Consider the following 18,616-nt stretch of genomic DNA (forward strand, 5'->3'; position numbering starts at 1 on the left):
CAAGCGAGTGGCTGCACAGTTTGGATCACATAGCTATCAGCTTGAATTCAGGAGATAGTAGGTTCGAACCCCATTGTCGGCAGCCCTGAAGATAGTTTTCTGTGGTTTTCCATTTTCACACCAGGTAAATGCTGGGGCTGTATCTTAATTAAGGCCACGGCCACTTCCTTCCCACTCCCTGCCCTTTCCCATCCCATCATTGCCATATGACCAATCTGTGCCGGTGCGACTTAAAGCAAATTAAATAAAAAGGACAAAATTATGGGAGTAAATACAGTGTACCAAATTTTATTTTTTTGAAAATTTGCTTGTGGAGCAGCTGTAATACTGAGAAAGCACTATACGATACATGAATGGGAAGACAGAAATGGATTCCAGCCCAGTACACAGTAATACGAAATACTGTATATTAAACAAGTGGATCCCAGAAAAGTACAAAATGGAACTGAATTACACAAAGAAACTGTTAAATAGTTATATAAAAAGAGAAAGGTAACTATTTACAAGTTTATCATAAGTCAAATTAAAAGAAGACCCTTCAGCTCAGATCTCTTCTCATACAATTTTCACATCTTTGGGGACCTAAATAAAGACGTTCGTGGACACTGGTTTGCATCAGATAAAGGCATGACTGGGTATAGATGTGGTTCCATCGATGGACCACCAGCTTTTTAAAGAAAGGGATTGACCACCCCGCTACACAGTAAACGTTAAATTTTAAGGTTTTAACATTAAAATTAGTGTATAATAACAGTTCTTTCGGAATACCTTCAGACACAATAGAAAAAGCCTGTGAAATCTTTTTGTTCCTTAAGAGTCTTAAATGGTGGGGGTGGAGGGATTGTATACAGCCCTAAAATACTCAGATTTCTAACTCCAAAGAGTTGGAACAGGAAATGATGTATAGAACAGCACTTTCCTCCAAATTCCATCATGTTAGAAAATGTCTAATTTTGAAATAAAATAAGATTTCATTTCCTTTGTTCATAACAGTTGTCAGCTATTGATTTTAGTATTTTGGATCCTTGATTCTAAAAAACTGGCATTTCATATAAGCAGAATGATATCTTTCTCTAGTTTTCAATAAAATATGATAGACCTGGAGTAACAAAAAAAAAAAATGTATACACATTTGCTTGTTTAATTTCTTAAAATTTTCTACACAGAAGTATACCAAAATTATTTCTGAAACTGAGTCACATTCATTTAGAATGCACCAAAATGAAAATGAAAGAGAAAATAAATTGTAGAATGTAAATTATCATACTTAAAATTCATGTTTCATGAAATGTTATCAATACACACTGAAAGTAATTACCTACTATTCTGACATACTGAAATTTAAGAAATGTTTCATATTATATCCCATATCAAATAGTCAATAATTCCTATAATAAACCATACTAATGATATAATAATGACTTTGGGTGGAAAATAAATAGAAATATCTGAATGTCAACACTAATTTATAGAGATCTTACAAATTTGAAGGAGTGTACTACTTCACAATCCCTTACCATCCTCCTAACAACTGCACCAGCTTCACATGGACGTAATTTTGATGATTATGATTGTTGCTTAGGAGGGCCTAATATCTACTTTACTGGCCCCTGAAGCAATTCCAAATTTATGGTGACAGACTTCATAAATAAACCAACAGGTGTTTTTCCTCCTGATGTATGTACTGTATGTAGCTCAGTGTACTGTAGCATATTTTCAAGACCCCTCTAGCTGTCTGCCTGATAAATGTCTCCTTTTTCCCATGCAATATTTAAACCATTACGGTGCTTTCATTAATACGACATTAACTTTATCGTAATCACAAAGACACACACATGAGATGCTGTCAATTGTGTACATTGTTTTCTTTTACAAATTATATTCACATTATACACACACACTAATGAGCCACTATCTTGAACTGAATCAAAGTAGTAGTAGTAGTAGTAGTAGTAGTAGTAGTAGTAGTAGTAGCAGCAGTAGTAGTAGTAGTAGTAGTAGTAGTAGAAGGCTGCCACATTAGCATGTTAACCAACTAAAGAACACCAACAACTCATGAGTCCACATAGGCCTACTTAACTCAACCAATGTCTCTCACTAACAACTCAACTCAACAACCCAAGACCGTCCTTTTATATATTTCGCCTGGTCAGGCTTCTAGAAAAGTATGACACAGCATGCTTTCTCATATCTTCGAGTCTCCAATAACTATGTATAAATGGATAGAACATTCTCTAAAACTCGAGTGACAAAGGTGCGTTGTTCTAGACTATCAATGGCAACATTAAAAACCTCTAAGGGGAGGATACTTGTAAGAAGGCTTCAAAATTCAGCAAATAAAGGAGGAAGAAGTCTATTCTTCTTTCTTCTTTATGCTGAGATGAAGGGACCATAACATCATTCCCAACTGTGTGAAGCTGAAGCACACGTTAAATACTCTGAAGGCCAGGAGAATAGATCAACGTGCTAGCAAGGCTCTTGTGATCGAGAGAGTGCATTACACTCGTAAGGAAATGGACTGTCTCCCGAGAGTTGTTTTATCTACACCTGCTGTTAAGCAACACTCTCTCGCAAGAATTGTGGTTGTCTTTCGATCGCATTACTGCTATACAGGCTGAACGCAAATTCAACCGCGGGCCTGTTCCACGAACGAACTTCGCAAACTTTGCACTTTCAGATTTTGTTCCACCATCACTTTTCCAATATAACTTGCAACGTGAAGTGAAAAGTTATCTTTTCACTTTTCAAGCCTGTTATGTACCTCCATTGGTACAGAAATGCAAAGTGCAAAGAAATGAAGTGAAAAGTTTTTATAAATCTTGCAAAGAGACTATTCCCTTTTCATCTTTATTAATAATCTTGACCATGATGGTCGGGATTGGATCCGTATTGACTTAGTAACAGTAAATATGTTGGAAGATGGTCCGCCTAGTCAATACTATTTATTTATCTTTCACCTTAACATCTAGTACATGTTTCGAGAATATTATGCATTCTCTTCCTCAGCTAGTGGATTAAAATTCAGTATACAATAAGACCTGACTAAAATAGGAGGGGGCCCCCCCATTAAAAATTCAAAACAATGATTATTACAATGTAACACTTAAAAATTAGGATGGTACAAACATAGAATTAAAATCCCATTTTGTCAAGTACAAATTAAAAACACAATATAGTAATGTCAAATTAAATACAACGTCTTGTGATGATATGAATTCACAGTGTCCTTGAAGTTGCCTTGCGTAGTTCAAAAACGTTGAGTTAGGAATGAATGAAATTGCATTAAAACTTGAAGTCCTGCCGATATCCACCGTTAATGGGTGTTAAAATGATGTCTATTTAAATTAAAATATTGGACACAGCGTTGTATAATGATGTGAATTTACAGTGTCCTAGGAGTTGCAATACTATCTTGCGTAGTTCAATTGGATTTGTACAAGAATAAATGAAGTTGCATTAAAACTTGGAGTCCTGCCATTATCTTCGGTTGATAGATGTATTATGCAGCCAGGTTGAAAATAGGTTAAAATGGTCTACAAAAAGGAAATGAAATAGAAATTAACAAAAAGGCTCCGACATGAACAAATGAGAATACAACGGGGTAAAAATATTAAACCTTACCAATGTGATGATGTAAATATTACGTGTGGTATGCATGTGTTAGATAGATGTGAAGGCACCTGATGTTGTATGGCAACTGGTTACAGAATTACATTGGGTTGCGTGGTGGATGGAAAGAGGGGTGGAAGGAACCGCCCCTGATACTACAGTCATACTTCCCCCCCTTACACGCTTGACATCATTTGGCCTCTTACTAGGGTATTGGGTTACCAATTTAAACACCTGATTGTCTTCTGCAATGTGTTCATTTAGACTGTTCTCATTATCAAATTTTTGCAATTTGTATATTTCTAATTTCTCTAGGGCATTCATTTGTTTGCTTTTGCTTAATGAATGTAATAAAGTCATATCACGTTCAATATTTGTGAAATGATGGTTGCTTTCATGCATGTGTTCACACACTGCAGAGTATCTAGAATGTTTTCGTGCATTGACATGCTCTTTATACCGTACCACCACACTTCTACCTGACTGTCCGACATATTTTTTTCCGCAATCTTGGCACGACAGTTTGTATACTCCTGACTTACTGAACCTCCTGTTGGTGTTTACGCTATTCGAATTGAACAATAAATTATTATTTTATATATATATATATTCGTTTACGGCCATTAGAGACCACGTTACATAACAATTGCATGTTTCTGGAAGCCTTCCTCACAGCCCAGAACTTTAGCATCCTCGCTCTGGCAGCCTGTCTTCTTTCGTCCGTCCACCCACGGTTAAGTTTTGGTTCGTCATGGAATCCCTGAAATCTGTCGATCACTGACCTAAACTTTGTTCGGTTTGAGATGTCTTCCGAATTTAGTCCCACCTGTCTGAGATCCTTTCTTACCTCCCTGAACCATTTGTCCGACACTTTAGGTCTGCTGTCTAGTATTGTGAAAATCCTTTTCGTTAGTCTCTTCTCATCCATTCTAAATAAATGCCCATATAATTTAAGTCTCCGTTTTCTCATGGACTCAGTTAGCCTTTCATTGTCTCGGTAAAGTTCTTCCCTTCCTCGCAGCCTATACTGTCCATCCACAATCTTTGGACCCATTATTTTGCGAAGGATCTTTCAAATTTCTCAGCTTCTCTCAGTCCCGCTTTTCCTGTCATTTGGAGGCATTCACTAGCATAAAGACATTCCGTTTTAATCACTGTGTTGTAGTGCCTTAGTTTAGCTCGTCTGGAGATGGTTTTCTTCTTGTATATAGGATATGTCTTACGAAAAGCCGCAGCCATTTTCTCCCGTCTGGTGTTGTTTGCTTCTCTTTCATTTGTTTTCAATTGCACTATTTCACCCAAATACTTAAAGCTATCAACTCTTTCTATTTTACCGTGTTCTGTCTTCAGGTACCGAGGGGCTGTTTTGATGTTTGTTATATATTTAGTTTTTTCGAAAGAAATCTGTAGTCCTGCTTTTTCTGCTTGTAGTTTTAGTACATTCAGCTGTTCTATTGCTGTGTCAGTATTCCTAGATAGCAGCGCAACGTCATCAGCAAAGGCAAGGCAATTAATCATGACACCACTTTTTGACCCTCCAATGTATACTTGGTTAAGTAATCCTTTTCTGTCCAGTTCTTTTTCCCACTCCCGGATAATCTTCTCCAACACACAGTTGAAAAGAATTGGAGACAATCCATCACCCTGCCTGACTCCTGTTTTAATTTCGATCTGCTTGGAGTTCTCTCCCATGAACTTAACTTTCGAATGTGTCCCAGTTAAAGTCTGCTTAATAATTGCTGTTGTTTTGGCGTCAATTGCAAATTCCACTAATATATTGAATAGCACTTCCCTGTCGACTGAATCATACGCCTTTTTAAAGTCTACAAAAACGACTACCAGATCCTTTGAGAGATGATTCTCTAGTACACGTTTCAGACTCCAGATTTGATCAACGCACGATCTTCCCTTCCTAAATACCGCTTGATACTCGCCTAGTTGATGATCCACTTGTTCCACAAGTCTCCTCTGTAGTGCTTTAGAGAGTGTCTTATAAGTTACAGATGTGATGGAAATGCCGCGGTAGTTGTTAGGATCTGCTCTATCACCTTTTTTGTGTAGAGGATGAATGATAGCATTTTCCAATCTTCAGGGATTACCTCCATTTCCCATATCTTTTCCATTTCTCGCCTTAAAATTGTTATTGCGATTTCTCCACCACTTTTCAGCATCTCTGCTGTGACAGAGTCTTCCCCTGCAGCTTTGTTGTTCTTTAAGTCTGTAATTATTTCACAGAGTTCTTTTTCGTCAGGGGGTATTGAGTTTTCATTCCGTTGCTTTGGATCCTCTTTTGGCCATTTATTTTTAGGTTTTTCACAGTTCAACAATTTCTCAAAATATGTAGCTAATATCTCACAATTTTCATTCTTATTCACTGCCAATTTTCCATCTTCCCTTCGAAATCCCATGGTAGATGGTTGATATCCATGTATGTGCTCTTTAAAGGTCCTATAAAAGTTTCTAGTATTGTTCTTCTTAAATTCCGTGTCAATACTTCGAATTTCTTCAGATATTTGATTCCTTTTGGCTTGCCAGAGGATCTTTGCTGTCTGTTTGCGTACCTCTTTGTATGTCTCAAATTTATCTTCTGTTTTATCTGCGTACCATGCTTTATAGGCTGCAGCTCTCCTATCAATTGCTACATCACAGTCTGTAGTCCACCATCGGTGTCTGCGAGTTCGTCGCAATGGTGCAACATCCTTAGCTATATTAGCCATATTCTCTCGAATATCCTCACAAGTCTCCGTTTTCTTCTCCCGCATACGTCTTTGAAAGTCGTTTCTGTTTTCTTGAAGTTTTTCATGGTTTACTTTTATTGACGCATTCGGAGAGAGTCTCTTCTTGTTTAGCGGTAACGGCTTGAATTTTATGCGGGTCAAGAAGTGATCAGAGTCAAGATTGGCTCCTTTCCGTACTACCACATTCATAATTTCTTTAGTGTTTCTCCTTGAAATTGCAACATGGTCCAGTTGATATTCACCTAGGTCTTTCCGTGGAGCGCACCACGTTTTCTTTTTCCTTGGCAGTCTTTTGAAGTACGTGGACATTAATTTAAGATCGAATGTCTCACATAAGTCAATAAGTCTCTTCCCATTCGTATTTGTTCTGGTGTGAGCTGGATAACCACCTATTATTTTTCGGAACTGACGTTCTTTCCCAACCTGCGCGTTGAAATCACCCATCAGAATTTTGACATGATTGCTTGGCGTCTTTAGCAATTCATTCTCCAATTGATCCCAGAATATTTTCACCTTATCAGGATTGTTTCTGTTGTCTTCATTTATGGGGGCATGTGCATTGAATAGTGTGTATCTCTTGTTTGCACATTTCAGTGTTAGAGTGGAGAGTCTATCAGAAGGAGAAGAGAAGTCCGTTACGGAGTCAATAACCCTTTTGTTTACACAAAATGCTGTGCCAAGTTGCTGCAGATTTCTTCCAATTTTTCGTCCAGGTTTACCCTTAAAGATTCTATAATTTTCTGAATCAAACGTATTAATATCAGTAAAATGCGTCTCTTGCACTGCTAGTATTAGAATATTCTAATTTTCCATTTCATCCAAAGTCCGTTTTAATTTCCCCGTCCTAAGTAGAGTCTGTATGTTGATAGTTCCAAAATAGTGATGTTTCTTTGTCCTTAGATTTTGTTTTAGGTTAGTCGTGTTTGTCGTTAGTACGTCATCAGTCTGGCTACCAGATGGCTCTGACTCCATCTTGCATGTTGGTACAAGCTCCCCAGAATCCGAAGGCTTGTTTGCGCCGCCTGGTGCGACGGTGGATTTCCATTGCTGGGTACCACCCGGGGTAGTTTTCCTTGAAAGTGTTTCCATCATGCATAATGTTACCTCATGGTAATGCTTGGTGGGACAGATTACTCTGTCCGTGGTTAGAACTACGGTTGTTAGCCGTAGAGCCAGTTCTTCCGCCCTCTCAGCCGTTGGGAAATATCCTCATCCACCATCGAGACCGTTGACTGCAGACCTTTTTGCCTCAGTTGATCCGCGGGTGTTTATTTGGCTAAGCCTTATTCACACCTGTCCTGCATATCTACAGGAACATTCCCTATCAGCCATTGGGACGCGCCGTGTCGGGGTTGAGGCCCCCCGCCCCAGTGTCTTCCGTGAAGTTATGCCAAACACTTACTCAGTTCAGTGCGTGACCCCCACGGAAGCTAACCGTTTAGATAGTTTAGGTAGTTTAGACGTAACATTAACTAGAGACAATAAAAACCTGATTTACCAAGTATTTAGAAAACCTATACACACAGATGTTGTTATTAGGAAAGACTCGAACCACCCAGGAGAACATAAGAAAGCGGCATTTTACAGCTTCATCAATAGAGCAGTAAGAATACCATTAAACAGAAATGATTTTAATAAAGAGATAAACATTATACAAGATATTGCCAAAAGAAACGGTTACCCCAAAAGCTATGTCAATAGGATAAAGAGTAAGGTCGTGAACAGACCTAACACACTACTTGTAAATAAGGAAGAAAAAAAAGAAATTCGCTACATTCACTTACATTAATAAACAATCATACAGTTTGGTTAAACTATTTAGGAAACACAATATCCATGTATCCTTTAGGACAGATAATAATAATAATAATAATAATAATAATAATAATAATAATAATAATAATAATAATAATTTATTGTTCAATTCGAATAGCGTAAACACCAACAGGAGGTTCAGTACGTCAGGAGTATACAAACTGTCGTGCCAAGATTGCGGAAAAAAATATGTCGGACAGTCAGGTAGAAGTGTGGTGGTACGGTATAAAGAGCATGTCAATGCACGAAAACGTTCTAGATACTCTGCAATGTGTGAACACATGCATGAAAGCAACCATCATTTCACAAATATTGAACGTGATATGACTATTACATTCATTAAGCAAAGACAAACAAATGAATGCCCTAGAGAAATTAGAAATATACAAATTGCAAAAATTTGATAATGAGAACAGTCTAAATGAACACATTGCAGAAGACAATCAGGTGTTTAAATTGGTAACCCAATACCCTAGTAAGAGGCCAAATGATGTCAAGCGTGTAAGGGGGGAAGTATGACTGTAGTATCAGGGGCGGTTCCTTCCACCCCTCTTTCCATCCACCACGCAACCCAATGTAATTCCGTAACCAGTTGCCATACAACATCAGGTGCCTTCACATTTATCTAACACATGCATACCACACGTAATATTTACATCATCACACTGGTAAGGTTTAATATTTTTACCCCGTTGTATTCTCATTTGTTCATGTCGGAGCCTTTTTGTTAATTTCTATTTCATTTCCTTTTTGTAGACCATTTTAACCTATTTTCAACCTGGCTGCATAATACATCTATCAACCGAAGATAATGGCAGGACTCCAAGTTTTAACGCAACTTCATTTATTCTTGTACAAATCCAATTGAACTACGCAAGATAGTATTGCAACTCCTAGGACACCGTAAATTCACATCATTATACGACGCTGTGTCCAATATTTTAATTTAAATAGACATCATTTTAACACCCATTAACGGTGGATATCGGCAGGACTTCAAGTTTTAATGCAATTTCATTCATTCCTAACTCAACTTTTTTGAACTACGCAAGGCAACTTCAAGGACACTGTGAATTCATATCATCACAAGACGTTGTATTTAATTAGACATTACTATATTGTGTTTTTAATTTGTACTTGACAAAATGGGATTTTAATTCTATGTTTGTACCATCCTAATTTTTAAGTGTTACATTGTAATAATCATTGTTTTGAATTTTTAATGGGGGCCCCCCTATTTTAGTCAGGTCTTATTGTATACTGAATTTTAATCCACTAGCTGAGGAAGAGAATGCATAATATTCTCGAAACATGTACTAGATGTTAAGGTGAAAGGTAAATAAATAAATAGTATTGACTAGGCGGACCATCTTCCAACATATTGACTGTCCCTTTTCATCTGTTAATTAACAAGTATGTACACTAGTTTCTCAGCGTGGAATTTTGTTTAGTGATATAAACACGTTACTATGTGAGCTTTGGTTAGCATCAAGTGAGGACAGTGATGAAGAATCCAATAAGAAAACGTACAAAGACGAGATTAATTATCATAACCTCACTTCAATGGACTTTCGCGAGGTATTTCATACTACCCCAACACAGGCTGACTATATTCTTGAAATGATCGGTCATTTATTGAAACATGCAACAAAAAGAAATCAATTCCTTTCCAAAAAAAGAACAAATTCTTATATGCTTACATTGGTTAGTAAATGGTGCCCAGCTGCACGGTGTAGCAGGGACATCAAAATCAATTATTTGCAGAACTGTTACCAAAGTCGTAGATGTTATAGTAAATGCAATACTGTATTTCCTAACAGTACGTTGGCCTGATAATCCACATAATATAGCGACGGGATTTCTAATGAAGGGTGAATTTCCTTCTGTGTGTGGATGTGTTGACGGTACTCTCGTTAACAATGATGTGTGTCATTTGAGAGGTTATCTTTAAAGCTGTCAAAAAGGATATCATGTTTCTCCTTGACAACTCGCAGCACAGCCAGCTTCTTGTAATACTAACCTTTCTTTCCCATGATAAAAACTTAAATGGTACCACAATTATACAGTCAAGTTCACCACGAAAAGTAAAGCATTAAAATCATAGAGTATTAGGCCTATACAGTTTGCTCATGGAATAAACTCGATCGGATCATTCATTCGCAAAGACTTTTCACTTTGCAAAGAAATTGAAAAATACAACCTAGATCATGGTGGAACAGAAATACTTTGCACTTTGCAAGAATTGAAAAGTGAAAAATGCAAAGTTGAAAAGTTGCAAAGTTTGTTTGTGGAACAGGCCCCTGGTGTCATTTAAGTTACTCTGACTAGCTCAGAAACAGGCAGTCTCTCGCACGAACGAGGATGCTAGTAAAACTGTCATCAATGTCACCCCTCCTTCTAAGAGTTTTAACATAATATAAGGTACATAAGGTACATATAAAGCAAAATAACAAACCTGAAGTAACATACGTCAGCAGATGATACACCATGAAAAACATTCTAAATTTCAACAACATACACATTGCTAGAAACAAATATTCGCAGGATTGCCAACATGACAACTAGAGAAAAGATATAGGAAGCAGGCCGGGAAACCCTACAGAGGACGTGCTCTTACGTGACGTTGTAGGGAAAAAGGCTGAGAGTGTTACCCTTCATTCAAGTTTACTAATAATTAAGAAAATTAAACAAGTTAAATTTACAGCTACTAAGAGGATAACATTAACAAGAAACAAGATGAAGCGAACCATGAAATTTCTGTAGATGGTTCTCCGGAAAATAAACATTGCGATAAAATGTATTAACTACTTTTAAGGAAGGGGAGCATAGCTTTGACAATGAAATTTACAAGGGAAATTTAACAAGGAATATAAACATAATTACAACCATCTTACAAGGCAAATAGAAAAAGAGTTTACAAATTATTACCAATAGTTTACAAGGAAAATAACAATGGAATTTGAAATTTAACGCAGAAGCATTTAGAGTTGCTGTCCTCTCCTAATACTTATCACTGAGGGACGTATAGCTCAATAGGCGTACACTAAATTGACGCTGCATTACCGGAGGCAACCCGGATGGAAAAATTAAAATTTACATTACACCAAAGGTTAATAAAAAGCACTTGCCTCCAAAACAAAGGATCTGCCTAGCTGACGAACTAAGGCATTACAAAACCAAAACGATGAAAACTAGGGTCTAAGGTAAACTCCTAACAAATGAATTTACATATTAATTTAACATTCGAGAAAAGAAAATATGCTTACCCCGAGGGACAGGAGCCGCTGAGCGGACCACCACACAAGGTGCGTCCGATCGTAAGAACGTACAAAAACCAAAGAAGCGGATCAGAGCCCCGCTACTACCGAGTAGCCAACAGCCGGAAATTGAGAAACACTCAAACAGCCAATCAGGGAAGCTACCAATGATTCAACCCGAAGTTTTCACCAATAAAAATTATCATTATTCTATCCAATAAGATTATAGCACCATATATGATAAATGTATTCTAGAGGTTTTGATTATGAAAATCAGCGATTTCGTGATCGAAGCCTCCACGTGGCAAATACAGAGTGATACAAAAGATGGGTTACAACAAGCATAATTTCTTCCATGGGTTACAACAAATATAATTTCTTTTCAACACTCATAATGATTAAATAAATATCTCTCCTGTAAGTCCTGAAAATCCTTATTAACATTTTTAAATAAAACAAACATTTCATCAACTTCTTCACAAATGTCTTAATTCTTGCGATGGCGATTTTACCAAAGATTTACATCAAACAAACAAAAAATATTCAGTTGAATTCTTTGAAAATGTCTGAGAGTTCCTTAGTTTCTTTTCTTGACGATTTCACAAAAATCTTAGCATAATGATTCCATCCACGTTATGGATTTCTCACCACTGGCGACAGTCAATCTTTCCAAGAAATCCTTGGGCAAGAACCAAACGGCAGTTCTAGCTAGGAGTCTTAATTTCGCTGTCGCTCCCTCTAAAACTCCCACTGAGGAGTTAATTACTTCCATTGAGGTAGCCATCCACAAACTACCTACAGATGACGCTGAGGAGTTAAGACAGAAATGTGAGAGACTCATGTCCACTGTTGTACCCGCACCCAATTTAACAAGAGGCGAGAGGAGAGCTCTGAAGGAACTTAAGAAATGATTCTGAACTGACCATTCTCTCAGCTGATAAGGGTAATGTGACAGTGGTTATGGACACTGACGAGTATAAGAATAAGACTTCGGCTATATTGTCAGAGCCTGTTTACAGACTGAGCTCACGTGATCCTACCACTTGCGTGTTCAACGCCACTGTGAAGCTCTTAAGGCAATCTTCAATTCCAAAAGACGAGGCTATACATCTGTCCCCGGGGGAAATTGTAAGCCTAGATTATATGGACTTCCTAAGATCCTTAAAAAAAGATGTTCCCCTCAGACCTATTGTTAGTGTGATAGGTTCTCCTACGTATGCTCTGGCTAAATACCTAAGCAAATTGCTTCAGCCACACACAGGACATACTGAATCATACATCAGGGACTCTTTGGTATTTCGTCAACAAGCTGTCATGATACCACCCTCTCCCCACCAGCCCTGCACCGCCCCTTCCCCCTCCGCTCCTTCCATCCTCGCAAACACAGCTGAGCCAACAACAGACTTGATCGTACAAACGGCACCGTTAACTTTGAGAGGGCCAGGCCGTTTTGAGAGGACAACCACCTTCTAAACGCCGTAAGTTTAAAGCTATCTTCACATCCATTTTACACTTTTTTACTTATCAGCCCAAGTTTCTCATACAACCTCATTTCTTCCATCACAGATTGTTTTCACTATGGTCTCTTACAGTGTACCATGCATCTGTCATCTTCTCTAACACAGCTTCTCAATTTTTGTCGCGGCCCTCCCGACCTTTGAAAATGAGGCAAATAAACCAGTCAACATTGTGAAACAATAATCGAGAACACGACCTCTAGACTGAGAATGCTGTTCTAAAATTTTAAATTTCACAGCGTTCTTCCATCACGTGTCACATGCATTTCTCCTGCACGTTATCTTAGGCTTTGTTTCTCAAACATTTTCGCTCCCCTCCTAGCCATTCGATGAGATGGTGTTTCTACACAGGCAGACTTTCAGCCTGAATTTTCAACACAGTGATTTCATCCTGTTTTGAATTGTTATAAAACAAAAATTTTGTAGACTAAGAGGTCCGCAATCTCGCTATGTGCACTTTTCATTTCCATCTGAATCATTTGTCTTCATTTTTTTTCTTCTTAGGTTAACACAGTTTTTAGATTCAATTATGTTTTGTATTAACCCCTGTTTTCACTGAATTTTATCGCAGCGAGTTGTTCACTGCTCCATATGAGGTAAATATTGTATATCGTGCTGTTTTTATTTCTGTCATGTCTCTCTTTCGTTTTTTCATTTGTTCCTTCATTATGTTTTCTGGCACATTTTTAGCTTGTATTATGTAAATTACTTCAACCCCCCTTTTTCACTGAAGATGGCTCAAACGAGTCGAAACATGTTTGAATTTGATTACTCTATCTAATGATGGAATTATATGATGCATTGAATTAGGAGGATACACTTAACTTTACCTTTGTAAAGTGAAAACCGTTGTTAATAATAATAATAATAATAATAATAATAATAATAATAATAATAATAATAATAATAATAATAATAATAATAATAATAATAATAATAATAATAAAGGCTATTGCTTCGGCACCTGTCAAGCCTATGATATGGTGGAGGTTTGTTGATGATACATTTGTGGTCTGGACAGAAGGTCCTGAGAAACTTCATCTATTTTTAAACCTCCTAAATCAGCAACATCCTTCAATTAAATTCACTATGGAGATGGAGTCGGACAAATGCCTTCCTTTCTTGGATGTCTAGTAAGAAAGAAACTGCACAGCTCCTTGGGACATACCGTCTATCGTAAGCCTACCCACACAAATCACTATCCTCGTGCAGTTTCTAGCCACCATCCAGCACCAAAACAAGACATTCTCACGACACTCACCAAGAGACTATTTTCATTTTGATCATATTGAAATTCAATATATTAATTTATTTTACAATTAGTTTATTGAATAGGTGAATATGTGGTTTTCAATAAATTAATTGTAAAAAAGAAAAATTTTAACTCACCAAGAGAGCGAGACGAATTAGTGAGCCATCAAACATCCAGGTGGAGACGGACACACTCAGAGTCACGTTCAAGGGTAATGGTTACAGTGATTTGCAGATTCATAGAGCCCTGCATCCCAGAGAAATGACCAAGCAAAGCTCACAAAAGGAAGAAGGGAAGGAAACTCCCTACGTGCCTTACATTCGTAACACTACAGATCAAATTGCCAAGGTCTTCCGCAAACACAATATAAAAACAGTGTTTGGCACAGTCACTAAAATTTCTCACAGTCTGGGTAAAACCAAGAACAAATTGTCCCCACTTTTGCATCCTGTGGTATACAAAATTCGCTGTACTTCTGATAAAGCATACATTGGCCAAACATGCCGGACCATTGGTACTCGTATCAAGGAACATGAACGTAATATTCGTCTCAACCAGCCAGACAAATCAGCAATAGCTGAGCACGCTCTATCGTCGGGTCATGATGTCATGTTCCAAGATGCTCGAGCTCTTACTCACACTAGACACTACAGATCCAGGATTATATGGGAAGCTGTGGAAATGTGTCCGAGGAGGTGATGAATGAAGGTACCATTTCCACTTCTACTGTGTAACGTCTAATTCAAACCTCATTGTTTCAGAAGCCTTTCTCGTGAACAGTCGAGATTTTCTTCTGATGACGTAGAGCATAGTTCCTTGCGACAGGTAAATAATTTCACCTTATTTTCTTGACATGGCATAAGCCCAAAAGCCTCTATCATGTCTAAGTACGGGCCATGAAAGCATCAATGGCAACATTACATTGGATTTATAAATCATATTTTCAGGCAGTAATAAATTATATACTATTAATTACATATTCTTACATTAAATAAAGTCGTATTAAAAAACTCAGAAGTATCATGACATAACCTCACGTTTTGTTACACTAGACAGATCATGCAACACACAAATAATAAATGATAACAACTACAATTTATACCAAATAATGTCCGTACTGACAACCTGTCGTACATAACTACGCAGATAAAATTATTATTATTATTATTATTATTATTATTATTATTATTATTATTATTATAGACGTGAACAACTTCATAGCCACACCTCACAAGTAATAATAATAATAATAATAATAATAATAATAATAATAATAATAATGATAACAATAACGATAACAATAATAATAATAATAATAATAACGATGATAATAATAATAATAATAATAATAATAATAATAATAATAATAATAACACCACCTACTAATCAAGCTCAACATTTTCACCATCCACCCATGGGCTTAGAGAATTGTTTCCAACTTATACTAGTCCATTACACTTCCATCAACTTCTAAACCATACAAGCTAAATTACATACTGTAAAGAGAATTTTTACTTTAATAAGATTGACTGAGGTGAACAAAACCATTTATTTTGATAATGATTATTTGAATCATCTCCATATATTGTTCTAATTTTAAGATTGATTTTTTACAGTAAACTATCATATAAAAACACTTATTGAGGGTTATATTTTATGAATTATACTACTGCAGAAACTCAATGCTCATATTTTTTCTGCTCATGCTCGGGGTCTATCGTTGATGGTTTAGGCAGTATAAGCCAAGAAAGAGCTCAGAAGGCGGTTTTTCCTTCAAATTACTCCAGCACCCTTTTCACCACAGATTCATATTTCATACATCTAAACTGCCCTCATTAAATGCCCAAACAACAATGGTAAAAACCATATCAAAAACTGTTTGATGATTGTTAAGGCTAGCCCACAAAAATGTAGACACCTAGAAGGGACTTTATTTTATAATATGTATAAATATCAGTACATAAACATACCTTGAAAGTGTCAACTAGAAGTTCCTTATTATACACAGCTGCTGATGCCAAACAAGATTTCCCTGCTCCTGTCATTCCATGCAAGACAACATAGTTGCCTCTCTTCAGTCCTTTCAAGCTCTGTCTTAACTCAGCTAGCTGTAACAAATAATAACCATTATTATAGTAACAAAAATAAATACTCTGAAAGGAAGAAAGAAACAAACTTTAAATTCATAAATTCACATTAACAACCCAAAAGTCTATATTTTATGAAAAATTAACATATTTGAGACTACGGAACATTCTCCATAATCCAAACGTACAGTAGTCTGGCACATCCAGTAATCTGGCCTTTTCCTTCTGCCTGGTGTGCTATACGGAAACAACTGGATTTGAACCGCGATTCATCTGGTGTGGCCTTTGAAACCATCCACTGAGTTTACATTCTTTGTTGTAATTCACATGGTGTATTGTTTTAACACGTCTGTACACAACAGTTCTATGAGCAAGAGATGAAGCCACGAGGCAAACAGTACGATAAGAAGTACTAGCAGCTGTTCGACACGTGCGTAACATATGCCTGGACTGAGGCAAGAGGGACTGATCCCGAGGATGTTTTGTTTTAAATTGTTAAATATAATAATTTATTGCAGCCAATGGCCATACACACAATAATACACAAAGATTAGGTTACATAGGTAATAAAATTCCATACGTTAAATTGTTAAATATAATAATTTATTGCAGCCAATGGCCATACACACAATAATACACAAAGATTAGGTTACATAGGTAATAAAATTCCATACGTAACAATGTACACAGTCAGATAGTCATTGTCAGGTACTCACTAGCAGCCATAGTGGGGATCAACATCCGTTCCATTTGTGGGACCTCTTATAAAACTCCTTTGGAGCTCCTTTAGGTTAAATCCTCTGTTGGGTCGCGTAGCGTTACACATAGCGCGGGTAGGCCCATCGGTTGTTCTATTTGTGGGAGTGCGTTTAAGCAGTCTTTTTTCTTAGGGGCATATTGATATTCATAATGATAAAAGGCAGTTCCAATGTCTCACGTGTGGGGTGGCTTTTATGGAGCGAGAGAGATAGATGGCCTAAATGCGTTTGCTGATCATACTGGGAGACGACTATTCCAGCTTCAGCACGTAAGCAGGTCCGTACAGTGGTGTTCGTTTGTTAATGAGTTCCATCTGTGAGAGGACATTTAGGCTGACCTCTGCCTCAGACACATATAGTAACGCACAGTGGTGAGAGGCCATATGCTTGTCTAATTTGCGACACTGTATTGAGATCGCATATTACAGGGCACAGTGATGTAAGTCTTGTCCGAAGCCTTGAAGCAACCTGAGACACATTCTCAACAATGACTCAGACATTCCAAGGCGTCTGCATACCAAGCCGACCAATCAATGGATTGAACTACGATTCCTTCAAGGAAGTATCAAGATGTTTTCTTTTTAAGATTAAAAGAAAAGACCTCCAAACATCTCCTCATGCAAGAAACAATTGACAAACTGTTTTCTTACTGAACATAATGCATCGGCTAGTTTCCTTTCTCAAAATTAAGTGTTCATTCAAATGGTTTGTAAGTGTTCATAAGTGTAGTGTGTACTTTTTAGTAATTAACCTACTCTAGGTATTAATGATATGCATATAATATACATTACATAAAATGTTAAACAAACTGCACATAAATTAACCCCTTAGAATATGAATAGTATTTTTTTCCTTTTCTTCTTTACAATTTGATTTACATCGCACCGATATAGATAGTTCTTATAAAAGTACAATATCAAAAATTGAATAATGATGATGATGCTTGTTTAAAGGGGCCTAACAACTAAGTCATCAGCCCCTAATGGTATGAAATGAGACTAAATGTAATGACAATTTAAAAGTTCAAAATCATCCACTGACCAGAATAAAGAAGAAAGAATAGATGAATATGAATTTAAAACAATCAGTGGATCAGACCCAAAAAACTATCATAAACAACAGTATTACTGACCAAGGGACTGCTTCTAAAACACAATCCTGAATCGAAGATGCTTGCTGTCTAAAGGGGTCCAAAATCCAGGCCAACGGCCCCACATAATGGTACTTATCGCTAGTGAGTTGAACCATGGTATTTGTCATGCTGTGGTACCAATCAAAAGTAGCGTAGACTCATTGTGTTCTACACATTATGGAACTACTCACAAGTATTGTACTTTGCACAGGTAACACAGACCTAAGGAGTTTCTCACATAATGACGCCGCTCATAGGTAACGCAAACCCATGGTGATTCTCACCTAGGTACACTAATCACGGGTGCCGGTATTCCCGTGGTGTTCCTCATATAGTAGGTACTAATCACAAGCAACACAGACACACAGTGTTGCTGATATAGCGGTACTAATCACAGGCAATGCCCAGACCTGTGGTGGTTCTCACAATAGTACTAAACACTGGTACTGGA

The 18,616-nt window shown here is 37.2% G+C and overlaps 1 protein-coding gene across 1 annotated transcript in view; it reads right to left on the reverse strand.

Moving 5' to 3' along the window:
* LOC136866773 (apoptotic protease-activating factor 1) overlaps positions 1–18,616 on the reverse strand; it is a 279,902-nt gene that overhangs the window by 238,946 nt on the left and 22,340 nt on the right. Inside the window, exon 4 of the mRNA XM_067143881.2 lies at positions 16,159–16,296. Within this exon, the coding sequence (XP_066999982.2) occupies positions 16,159–16,296 (138 nt within the window). The remainder of the gene's footprint in view (positions 1–16,158; positions 16,297–18,616) is intronic.

The sequence above is a fragment of the Anabrus simplex genome, chromosome 3, assembly GCF_040414725.1.
Source record: "Anabrus simplex isolate iqAnaSimp1 chromosome 3, ASM4041472v1, whole genome shotgun sequence".
In the NCBI taxonomy this organism is placed as follows: domain Eukaryota; kingdom Metazoa; phylum Arthropoda; class Insecta; order Orthoptera; family Tettigoniidae; genus Anabrus; species Anabrus simplex.